The 12,289-nt window shown below is 50.9% G+C and overlaps 1 protein-coding gene across 1 annotated transcript in view; it reads left to right on the plus strand.

Annotated features, from left to right (window-relative positions):
• Positions 1-5,748: 5,748 nt before the first annotated feature.
• Positions 5,749-12,289, plus strand: part of LOC127040029 (excitatory amino acid transporter 5-like) — a 99,082-nt gene continuing 92,541 nt past the window's right edge. Inside the window, exon 1 of the mRNA XM_050933775.1 lies at positions 5,749-5,925. Within this exon, the coding sequence (XP_050789732.1) occupies positions 5,749-5,925 (177 nt within the window). The remainder of the gene's footprint in view (positions 5,926-12,289) is intronic.

Raw genomic sequence — 12,289 nt, forward strand, 5'->3', positions numbered from 1 at the left:
CTCAAACGTCAAGGTGCCTCAGGAGTTCACACATGGACCTTTGGTTCTGGGTCCATCTTCACTGCAGAGTTAGCAGCAAGCGAGAACAGACACGCTACAAAGCAAAACTTGAGCTGCTGGGTCCACAATGGCATTGCACTCCCTCATGAGAGCCTTCTGGGTGCCTGGCCTACAGTTCATTGCGCTGCCGTACGTGGAGCATCTCTGTGAATTCTTTCCCCAGGGAACCTGTGAGAATGTCAGATACAGATAGGGGCGGCTCTAGGTATTTTGCCGCCCCAAGCATGGCAGTTCACAGATTCCGTGACTTTAACAGACTCTGTGACTTCCGCTTCAGCTTCAAACCCTCCTCCTCCCGCGTGGCAGGGATCTGGCTGGCAGGCCCCAGGCCAGCAGGGCTCAGGCAGTCAGCCCCCATGGCTGGCAGGGCTCCGGCTGTCAGCCCCCAGGCCAGCAGGGCTCAGGCAGTCAGCCCCCATGGCTGGCAGGGATCTGGCTGTCAGCCCCCATGGCTGGCAGGGCTCTGACTGGCAGGCCCCATGGCTGGCAGGACTCCAGCTGTCAGGTCCCAGGCCAGCGGGGCTCAGGCAGTCAGCCCCCATGGCTGGCAGGGCTCTGGCTGGCAGGCCCCAGGCCAGCGGGGCTCAGGCAGTCAGCCCCCAGGCCAGCGGGGCTCAGGCAGTCAGCCCCCATGGCTGGCAGGGCTCAGGCAGTCAGCCCCCATGGCTGGCAGGGCTCTGGCTGTCAGGCCCCAGGCCAGCAGGGCTTAGGCAGTCAGCCCCCATGGCTGGCAGGGCTCCAGCTGTCAGCTCCCAGGTCAGCAGGGCTCAGGCAGGCAGTCCCCAGGTATGGCATGGTGCAGACAGTCAGCCCCACATGGCCAGCAGGCTCAGGCAGTCAGTCCCCATGGCTAGCAGGGCTCTGGCTGTCAGCCCCCAGGCCAGCGGGGCTCAAGCAGTCAGCCCCCATGGCTGGCAGGGCTCTGGATGTCAGCCCCCAGGCCATCAGGGCTCAGGTAGGCAGTCCCTGGGTCTGGCATGGCGCAGACAGCTCCACATGGCCAGCAGGCTCAGGCTGTCAGCCCCCCGCAATGGGCCTCCAGCTGTCAGCTCCCCGCCCCATGCAGGGCTTCAGCTTCATCCTTCAGCACGTCTGTTACCCAGTGTAGACTCCTATTTATGCTCCAGCCCCAGGAATACACCACAGACCCGATGCTTGCTTGCCGAGGAGGCTGTAGTATGGGCCCGTGACAGGATCCCTGGGGTGCAGCCTGGGACTGTGGGACCGCTGTGCCCCCGAACTCTCTCCAGCCTGGGCTGTCTCTCACAACGAATTGTTAGTGACAAGCAGCAAACTCCCTCCAGGCACTGTGATCTCTCAGCACAACAGCATGTGGAGCCCCACACCCAGCTAGGTTGCATGATTGCTTCCAGAGCCACTCATGAACCACACAGACAAAAGCACCAGAGCCAAATCCCCCCAGCTCGCAGCACTGTACCTCAGGAATATACCACCTTGCACTGCTCAAGACAAGCAGTGCAAATTTATTAATTGGTTCACCTCTTCATCAATGGAAAATGGGTATACATCAACCTTTGTAAACCTGAGCAAGCACCCTTACCAAACACTTTAGGCAAACTCACTAGTAAAAATAAACAGTTAAACAAATTTATTGGCTACAAAAAACAGATTTTAAGTGATTATAAATGATAGGAAAAAGTCAGTTAGTTACCAAAATAAAATAAATTATAATCATGCAGTCTAACCTCTCAACTCTATTAGACTGGGTAATATCAAGATTAAGCAGTTTTTCTCACCCCACTGGATATTGCAGGTCATAGTACACAGGTTTCACCCGTGAAACCTGGGCCAGTCTCATCTGTTGGAATCTTCAGTCTTCTGAGTATCCTTGTTCCTTGCAGCATAGGTAGATGGAGGAGAAAAGGCCAAGCATGGGGGCCCTGTATTCTGTTTTATACCCTTAGTGCATGTGCTTGGAGAACACAAGTCCAGGCACGATTGGTGGGCACTGCTGTCAAGTTAAAGCAATATCCCGGTGTGGCTCCTGTAAGTGGGTCATTGAATTGTAGGTCCTCTGCTGGACAATGGCCGGTGGTGTCTGTTCAGCACCCACCCGGGGGTTGGTTACCACCCTTGTCATTGTATCTGGAGAGCTAGTATCTGGGTGCTTCCCGAACCCACAGCATATTTTAGTGACAACCATACGACACATTCTCATAACTTTATATGCATTAATGAGATACATATTTAGATAGGAAAATGACTTTCAACAGATCATAACCTTTCCCCTGATACCTCAAATGGCCTGCTTTAGATGCAATATCACAGTTATATAAAAATAAGGAATATAGGGGTTACAGGATGCCCCCCAAGGTATAGAATGTCACAGGGCCTCTCCCCTTTTTGAGCAGGACCACCCAGTGCTGATTGTGACGGGTTCCCCCCAGGGTGCCACTTGGAACTGGGGTACCACTGAGCCCGCCTGACCCAGCAGCCTGGGCTCCCTCTCACATTGTGGTGCTGTGATAAGTTGCTGAGCTCTCCAAGATTGCTTTCACCAGCATTCACACACCCAGCTGCAGCTTCACACACACATGCTGAGATCAGCTCTGCCTGGGAAGGCTCAGCTAAGGCACCTCCCAGTGGCTAAGGCTCGCATCCCCCACTGGAGTGTAAAGTCCCGTCTTGCGCTGCACAGGGAACTGTACAGTGTATGCTCATAGAAGTCGACCCCTCCCTCAATGTGGAGAGAGAGATGCAACCACAGGCGCCGACTTTTCAATGTGCCAGGGAGTGCTTGACTCCTGGCTCTGCCCCAGGCCCTGCCCCCACTCCACTCCTCCCCCAAGGCCCCACCCTCTCCCTGCTCCACCTCCCCGCTCCAACCCCTCCTCTTTATGCCCCATTTTGGCCCTCTCCCCAAGCGTGCCTAGTCCTCACGCCTCTCACTCCCCCTCAGAGCCTCTCACATGCCGCGAAACAGGTGGTTGTGACGAGTGGGAGGCACAGGGAGGGAGGGGGGATGTGCTGATTTTCAGGGCCTGCTGGTGGGCAGGAGGTGCTGGGGGGTGGAGTGGAGCTGATAGGGGCTTGAGGGTGGGTGCTCAGCACCCACTATTTTTTCCCTGTGGGTGCTCCAGCCTGGAGCACCCACGGAGTCAGCGCCTATATATGCAACAGCTTTCTGTCCCAAGTTATAATTTCTACACGCTGGTTTTAGATAAAACAAAAACAAGTTTATTAACTACAAAAGACAGATTTTAAGTGATTATAAGTGATAGCAAACAGACCAAAGCAGATTACCTTAGTAAATAAACAAAATCGCAAACTGAGCTTAACACACTAGATAGGTAGGATATGAATTAGCAAATTCTCGCCTTGAGTGTTAAACAGGCTGTTAGATTGTTAAGGCACAAGCTACCTTGGCTTTCCCAGGTTTTCATACACAGGCTAAAATCCCTCTAGCCTGGGACCATCACTTCCCACAGTTCAGTCCTCGCCCCTCACATGTTTCCAGGTGTGTTGTTATAGGGAGAGTGAGGTACCAGCATGATGTCATTGTCCCCCTTTTATATTTTCTTCCCACTTCCTGGAAAGCTCTTTTGCTGTGACTGGGTCAAACAGTTCCCATTGTGTAGTGCTATCGCTGAGAGGTGTCTATTGTACTCAGTTCCTGGGGAGATCCTTGTGCTTGTGTGCCTTTCCTCAATAAGCCATTAACATTGTTTGGCCTTTTTACAGTAGTACTTGAAAGGCTGCTTGTATGGGCCCTAACAGAACATGTCTGACCCTTCTGGGCACATGGGGATTATTGGAAGGCACGAAGGACGAGCACCACTGGCATAGAGCAAGCCTGTGCCCACACTGCAGAATGGTTGTGTTAGCAGCCAACAAGTTGTGCTCACTTGGGCTATGCCCCTGGTGAGCCAGCTTATTCGAGCAAAGCGGTTTAGCATGGAGACAGGATTCAAGTTGACCTGAGTTAACTTTTCAGTGAAGGCAAGGCCTCAGGTATGATTACATCAAGGGACACTGCTCCTAACAAGACCTCCTGTGGACATTGGTATTTTCCATCTGTCTTTTGTAACAGACTTGGCTAAGCTTAACAGTTGCACAATATTAGCTCTCTGTTCACACACTTCTGACGATACCGTGTTTTACCTAAAGGAAACGTATCTTTGCATTATTGCTTTAGAAAATCTTGTGATATCTCAGGTGATTGTATCTTTCACATCACCCTTAGGTGTTGTGTAGGTTGGGATCTTGGTACTACCCTATTTCTTTGATTTGCCTTATTAATTATCATAGTGAATAGTCTTATTTTTGCAAATCTCTCTCATGCTGGAGAGACCCTTATATTGATCCATCAGTGGGGCCTTGGGGGTACAGTAAGAAGAAAAGCTCCAGGATCTAATTATTATTAAACAAGGATATTGCAGGGGCACCCAGAGGCCCCAGACAGGCCTTGTTATGTTAGAGACCAAGAAGAAAATTAATAGAATATCAGATTTGGAAGGGATCTCAGGAGGTCATCTAGTCCAACCCCCTGCTCAAAGCAGGACCCATCCCCAACTAAATCATCCCAGCCAGGGCTTTGTCAAACCGGGCCTTAAAAACCTCTAAGGAAGGAGATTCCACCGCCTCCCTAGGGAATCCATTCCAGTGCTTTGCCACCCTCCTAGTGAAATCCAACCTAAACCTCCCCCACTGCAACTTGAGACAGTTACTCCTTGTTCTGTCATCTGGTACCACTGAGAACAGCCAAGCGCCGTCCTCTTTGAGGTAGGTACCCCCCTTCAGGTAGTTGAAGGCTGCTATCAAATCCCACCTCCCTACTCTTCTCTTCTGCAAACTACACAATCCCAGTTCCCTCAGCCTCTCCTCATAAGTCATGTGCTCCAGCCCCCTAATCATTTTTGTTGCCCTCTGCTGGACTCTTTCCAATTTTTCCATATCCTTCTTGTAGTGTGGGGCCCAAAACTGGACACAGTACTCCAGATGAGGCCTCACAAATGTCGAACAGAGGGGAATGATCATGTCCCTCGATCTGCTGGCAATGCCCCTACTTATACAGCCCAAAATGCCATTAGCCTTCTTGGCAACAAGGGCACATATCCAGCTTCTCATCCACTGTAACCTCTAGGTCCTTTTCTGCAGATCCTAGTTCCAGTCACTGCTGTCAGCCTACTAAAGCCTCAGTGTGTGACCCACAGCAGGGACCCTCGACCTACGACCCTGTGCAAAGCACATATACCCCAATGACAGCTCTGTAGGATCAACCATCCAGGACTGGCTTCCTGGGCTGTGTGACCTAAGGCAACTCTCCCTCCTCTAACCTCTCTGATTCCGTGTCCACATGGAGTACTGCGGAGAGTGTACCTGGTGCAGCCACATAGCAATGGAGGAGTTAACCTACGCATGTTTTTGTCATCAACCTTTCTTCCAGCCAACTAGAAAGCTTGGATTAACTAGTCTAAGATGTCACTTTCCATTAAGGCGAATGGATCCCAAATAGCAGTATAACACTGGTTCTCTCTTTGGGATTATGTGTGAGAGAGTTATCTGATTCTGATCTGGTTTCTGGTGGGTTCTGAATCTGGCAAAGGGAAATGATTCTGCAGAACAAGAAAGATCACTAATGATGACTATTAGCAACCTCGGGAATATTAGTAGCATCAAAGAGACATTTTGCTAGGAGTGGAACTTTCTGGACCTCTAAAGAGGATCATGTGGGAATGTATTAAAAAAGCCTTGTTAAACTCACTTTCCATTAGCTGCTCGGCCATCTGGAACTGGATCCGAGCTTTCTGGAGAAAGAATGGCCTGTTGACTCTTTCGATGCTCTCTGTTGTAACTGGATGCCTGCTAGGATTTCTGCTAAGGGTTTTGGAGCTGACAGATCTGGTAAGTGGCAGAAATGTGTTGTATGTGCAGAAAAATTGGGGTGGGATCACGGAGTGGGTTAAAACTCCTTAGGATAATGGAACTATTGCTATAAAACTTCTTTTGGGTAGAAATATGTTAATCTGCACTAGATTAAACCTCACACTATAAATTGTGCAGAGAAAAACACCCGTTCATCTCAGCCCTGCTCCCCGGCACAGCTCTAGCAGCATTAGCAGGCTCTCCTAGAACTAATGCTTATTTATTGTCACAAAACGTACTGCTTGGCACAGCATGAGGGGTTAGCACAGGAATCCAAGCTGCAGTTGCCAAACTAAGGGCCCTTTTGGTGAGGAATCCTCCATGCAGTCTCAATGTTTCTCCACTTCCTGATCTACAGAAATCGTCACTCACAGTGGGGCAAACCCTGCCCCTCACTCTGTCAGGGAAGTGCAGCTCCATTGTACAAGGAGGGGACAGGGCAAGCCAGCATGGTACGGAGCCCAGTTCTGCAAGGGCACCTTGGTTGGCAATGTGCAGAGAGGGGTAGGACATGGGTGGGGAAGGGGAGGGATCGAGTACCCACTGCTGTCTGGCCTTTCCCTTGGAGAAGCTACTACAAGTTACTCCACCAAGGGGCTGCAGCAGCCCTGGGGAATAGTTCTGCAGCATGCAGGAGGCGGGTTCATTTCACCACCCCCTCTTCACACACTGCCCTGCTCCTGGTTCAGCTACCCAGGCTCGCTGCTGGGTGCAGGATTTGCTCCACTGTGTAGATGAGCCAGGTTCTGGGTTGTCATAGTACTTAGCACATGCACAGCGCTTGAGGAATCCTCCCACCAGCTCTGGGAAGTGTGTCAATAAATAGTGAGCCCCATTAGAGAGAGCTGGCAACTGAGATGAAGAGATTCGCCCAAGGCCACACCACTAGTCAGTGGCAGAGGTGGGATTAGAATTTAGCAATTTCTGATACCTGCCCCCTTGTTGCCTCTCGTCTAGGAGCTTCTTGTAGAGGAATTAACTGAGCCAAAATGTAAGTGACTAATCTGATCTTTCAGCATTCCCCAGGACCCTTGGGACCATGGACAAGGCTGCAGTGCTAATGGATAACACAAAGTTAAAAATACATTAGATTACATTGGTTCTCTTAGAATATGCAACAACTTCCCCCCAGTTTTTGATGTAGGCCTTATTTTAGCTGGCTGTGGTGCTAGGTAGTTGAGAGGTGCCTTTATTTGGTTGTTACCTCGCAGAGCTCCGCTCATTCTGTAACAACCTCATTTAATCTGGCAGGATTTAGAAATGTCTGTCACTTCAGTTATGGCTCCCAGCATGCTGCCCATAGCAGAGATAAGCTGGTTACTTAAGTGAAGCAAGTGCCAAGCCTGGTGATTCTCAGTGACACCTGGTCTGCCACACCTGCTGAGCTTTCATGGAGCGTTGCCGAGGGAGTCTCCCTGCCTGCTGAGCATCTGTGCCCAATGATCCACTGAGGTTCAGTTTGCTGTGTTCCCGTGCCCTGGAGCCAGGGCCCTACCAAATTCATGTTCTATTTTGGACAATTTCACAGACATAAGATTTAAAAAATCATAAATTTCATGATTTCAGCAATTATAATCTGAAATTTTACACTGACCCAAAAAGGAGTTGTGGGGGGATCACAAGGTTATTGTGAGGGGGTTGCAGTACTGCTACCCTCAGAGGTGATGCGAGGGAGGGGCAGGAATGGTCATGTGCCCCTCCCCAGATGCCAGAGGGGGCAGGGAGTTACAGCAGGGCCTCAGGTCAGAAGGAAAGTACCTTGCCCTGCCCTGGTGATGGGGCAAAATGGGAGGGAGCAGGGAGGAAGCGGGGAGCTGCCAGGGACAGTGGGGATGATTATGGGGATCATGGGGAGGAACGGGGGGCAGCATAGGCCAGGACTGGGAGTCTGGGGGGGATGCACAGTAAGGAAACAGCCATGTGGCCTGGATGGATGGGCATCCGTTCTTGTTTTTTTAAAGATTGAAACAAAGAGAAGGGCTGAGCACCTCTCTGGCTAATAGGGAAAGAGTTGGGCAGAGTCTGTGTATGTCAGTGGCTCTCAGACTTTTTTTACTGGTGACCCCTTTCACATAGCAAGCTTCTGAGTGTGACACACCCCCTTCTAAATTAAAAACACTTTTTATATGTTTTTATATATTTAACACCATTATGAATGCTGGAGGCAAAGCAGGGTTTGAGGTGGAGGTTGACAGCTCGTGACCCCCCATGTAATAAGCTCATGAGCCCCTGAGGGATCCCCACCCCCAGTTTGAGAACCCCTGGTGTATGTTGTGGCAGCCTGGGATGAATGCTCACTTACTCCATTGCCCTCCAGAATCCCAGGTCAGAATTAAAATACCCTGGATTGCCTCCCTCACATGATAAATCCCTTAGGATCAATTATGGTAGGACCACAATTCCCAGGGATTCTGTTAGTCTCTAAGGTGCCACAAGTACTCCTGTTCTTTCTTCAGGGATTTCCTGTTCATGCCATCGTGTCTGCAGACAAGTGAACTTCACCTTGCTAAGGCCCCTACAAGAGCAGCTCAAGGCCATGGGCCAGTTCTCTGGGCTGGGGTGTGTCTGCTCGAGCTCTCTGGTTGGATGCTCAAGTGGTTTGAACTGGGACTTTCTGACATGCCCAGTACCCCTTCTTTGTTTCCTTGCCCCTCTTCTGAACGAGCAGGTCTAACTGGGGAAATAGGCTGTGTTTAAAAACAGGTTTGCGAACATGCTTGAACTATCATGTTTTTCAATACAACCGATTTCCTAGTCTAGACAGGGTGGGCCAATGCCAGAGCCCCACATTCCATTCTTACCCCAGGTACAGGCTTTAAAGAGGGAAATTGCTCTGTTATATAGTAAAGCAGGGCTGTGAGTGTGTTTTCCAGCAATGTCTCATTATTCACCCTCTCAACTCTCCTGGCCTTGAGACAGAAGCAGTTGCTGACTCCAGGCTCCTCTGAGAGCCACAAACCCCTCTCCTGTTTTTGCTGGGACTGTGGTTTGAATCTAATGCTGGAAGAGCTGTACAGCATGTTTTGCTGATGGCCTCCTTTCACACTGTGCCCTTGGCAGCACATTCCATGGGATTGGTTTGCTGTAGGGCCACAGCATATGCGCCCTATTCCCAGAGTCGCACTGTGGTGGTCTTGCTACATAGCAAGAGAGCCACTCCCAGTTCACACTGGAAATACAGAAAGTAGCACTGATGGCAATGTTTCCACTGCAAAGAGTTTGCCAAGAAAGGATAAGGACAAAGTGTTGTTAGCTGCTCTTTCCCAGCGATCCTGAGTGTCACCTTACTGCACCCAACTCTGCAGTGGCTGAGTGGTACACGGAGACATACTTTAATATTACTTCTATTACAATATGTGGATACCTAATAGGGGCTTATAAATTGAAAACTCTGAAAATACTGCGCACAGGCTGGGGTATGAGAAGGTGTGCTGTATTGTACACCGTGGTGGGTTGGAAGGTACGGGTGCTGGCTGGTGAGTCTTGCCCACATGATCAGGGTTTAGCTGATCGCCATATTTGGAGTCAGGAAGGAATTTTCCTCCAGGCCAGATTGGCAGAGGCCCTGGAGGTTTTTCGCCTTCCTCTGCAGCATGGGGCACGGGTCGCTTCCTGGAGGATTCTCTGCAGCTTGAGGTCTACAAACCACAATTTGAGGACTTCAGTAACTCAGACATAGGTTAGGGGTTTGTTACTGAGTGGATGGCGAGATTGTGTGGCCTGCATTGTGCAGGAGGTCAGACTAGATGATCATAATGGTTCCTTCTGACCTTGAAGTCTATGAGTCTATGAGTATGGCATATTGGGTACAGTGGGGTATTGGAAGGTATGCTATACTGGATTGTATACAGGGAGATATTGAAAGGTATGGTATATTGTTGCCCTTTGAAAGGCAGGGGTATAATGAATCTGCTGTAATTCCACTGACTCCAGTGAAATTACACCAGGGGTAAAATTGGCCTAGTAGATTTAATTCTTTTTCTGTACTGCTGCAAAAATATCTTCTGGCGTACATTGTTCCAGAAATCCTCAGCAAACATGCATTAGTTATTGTTTGTTCCCTGCACTCTAGTGTAACAAAGACTAAAATGAAAAGAGAAATTTAAGGCTTCAGCCATAAAGCAGGTCAAATGTATAATTGAAGTGACTGAGCAGCGCAGTAAGTATCAGAAAGCTGGGCTGCTAAGGAGAACCTGGTGTCTGGTGGAGACATGCCACAGATCTGCTCTGCTCCCAAAGCAAGACAGTGGTGAAAGGGGAGGTAAACCTGCTCTAAGATGATCACACCATTATTTGTCCCTGGTATTGCAGACCTAAGGGACAGCTCTCTGCTTAGCAAGTCCAGGGGTCCCCTCACTCTCCTCCCATACTTGAATGGGGAAAACCCTATGGATTCCTGGGGTACTTCCCTGTATGCCAACAGCAGGTGGGGTAAATACTTGTCCCAATCTTGTGAGTGCTGGTCCATAAAATGTTTTCAGCATCATCTTTAGGGTCCCACTGAACCTCTCCACCTGCCCGTTGGACTGAGGGTGATACGCTGAGGCTCAGGTGTGTCGGACCCCACACTTCTCCCATAAGCACTGGAACAGGACTGACATGAAGTTGGACCCTTGGTCCATAAGGACCTCCTTGGGGAACCTCACTCTGCTGAAAATGGTCAGCAGCGTGTCTGCCATGGTGTCTGCCTCCACAGAGGACAAGGCCACTGCCTCGGGGGAGCTCATAGCGAAATCTACCACCACTGGAATGTATCTCTTCCCTGACAGGATCACCCTGCTGAGGGGCCCCACTATGTCCATAGCCACCTTCTGAAAAGGCTCCTTTATGATGGGCAAAGGTCTCAGAGCTGCTTTACACTTATCCCAGGCCTTCCCCACCCTCTGCAGGAGTCACAGGACCTGCAATACTGTTGGACAGTGTCAAAAGTTCTGCAGCTGCCTCTGCCTGGTGTGCCGGATGCCCTGATGCCCTGAGAGGGGACTATCGTGGGCCAAGTACAACGGTCTGTGGCAGTGTCTCTGGGGGACCATAAATTGCCTCCTGGCTTTCCAAGGTTCAGTTTGCCCTGAACCAGTCCAGTCCAGGCAGTCCTCCCACTGGGATCCTGCACTGCTGTGGCCTGCAAGGGGCCTCAGCATCTCCAAGGAGGGATCCTCCTCCAGCTCCATCTGGAATTCAGCTGCTGGGTTTGAGGATACAGCCCTGATTGGTGGTGCCTCAGTTTCCCCACCTTGGGACAGAGGCATCAGCCTAGCCTTGTCAAGCCCTACCCCTTGCTGGCTCTGGCTCTGGCTCTGGGCACTCCAAGTGCCATCCGGCCACTTCTCCAAGTCATTACCCATTAGCACCTCGGTAGGCAGGTGATCGTGCACCCCGACCTCTTTGGATCCCTCCTTAGCCCCCCATCTGCTGTCCACAAACTCTTCCACCAGTGCACCTGCACTGCGCAGATCTTTAGGCTTCGGGTCCACTAAACAGATCTTAAGGCCTGGAGGGCAGGTGTCATACAGCTGCTACAACCCCACCAGGTTATACACGTCCTCTGCGCCCTTCCCCCACTTGCGGAGATATTCCCCCAGTAGGTTGGTGACCTCTTTGTAAGTGACACTTGGGGTCTTACGTACACCCTGGAATTGTTTCCTGTATGTCTCAGGGGTCAGTTCAAACTTCAGCAGCAAAGCCTGTTTGAATAGGTCAGAGTTCCCCATCTCATTTGGCTGAACGCCTCTATGGCCTTGGGACCCAGCAGGGGGGTCAGACAGCGCAGCCAGTCTGTGGGGTCAATCTGCTTCAGATCACAAGCCTTCTGAAAGGCTGAGAGGTAGGCATCAATATCTCCCCCCACGCACACACACCTCCTTAAACTGGGGCAGCAGTCTGGTATCTAAATTCCCCACAGAACTGGCATCTCGGGGCCCTTTCCCTCTTACCCCCCGGCAGGCCGTTTTGGCTTGCTGCTCCTCCAACTCCGACTCATGCTTCCGTTGTTCTGAACAGTCCACCAGCCTCCACTCCTCCAGCGCCAGCTCCTTCGCTTTCAGCTCCAGCCTCTGCAGCTCCTCCAAGGAGAAACCTGACTGGGGTTCCCCTGTGCTGACTTGTAGCAACCTTGTAGACTCTCGGTTGCTACAAGGACTGCCTCCACGGCTACTCCCCAGCTCTCCGGGTACCTTGGGAGCCCCCCTGGGGTCTGGAACCTGTTCCTCAGACTGGTCATTCTCTACAAGCTGAGCCATCAGCTGCTCCTTAGTTTTGCCTCCCCACGCTCAGCCCCCTCTCCCTGCACAGACGTGCCAGGTCCCTCAGACGGAGCTGGTCATAGGCCATTTCCACACTGGTT

The sequence above is a fragment of the Gopherus flavomarginatus genome, chromosome 24 (genome assembly GCF_025201925.1).
Source record: "Gopherus flavomarginatus isolate rGopFla2 chromosome 24, rGopFla2.mat.asm, whole genome shotgun sequence".
Classification (NCBI taxonomy): domain Eukaryota; kingdom Metazoa; phylum Chordata; order Testudines; family Testudinidae; genus Gopherus; species Gopherus flavomarginatus.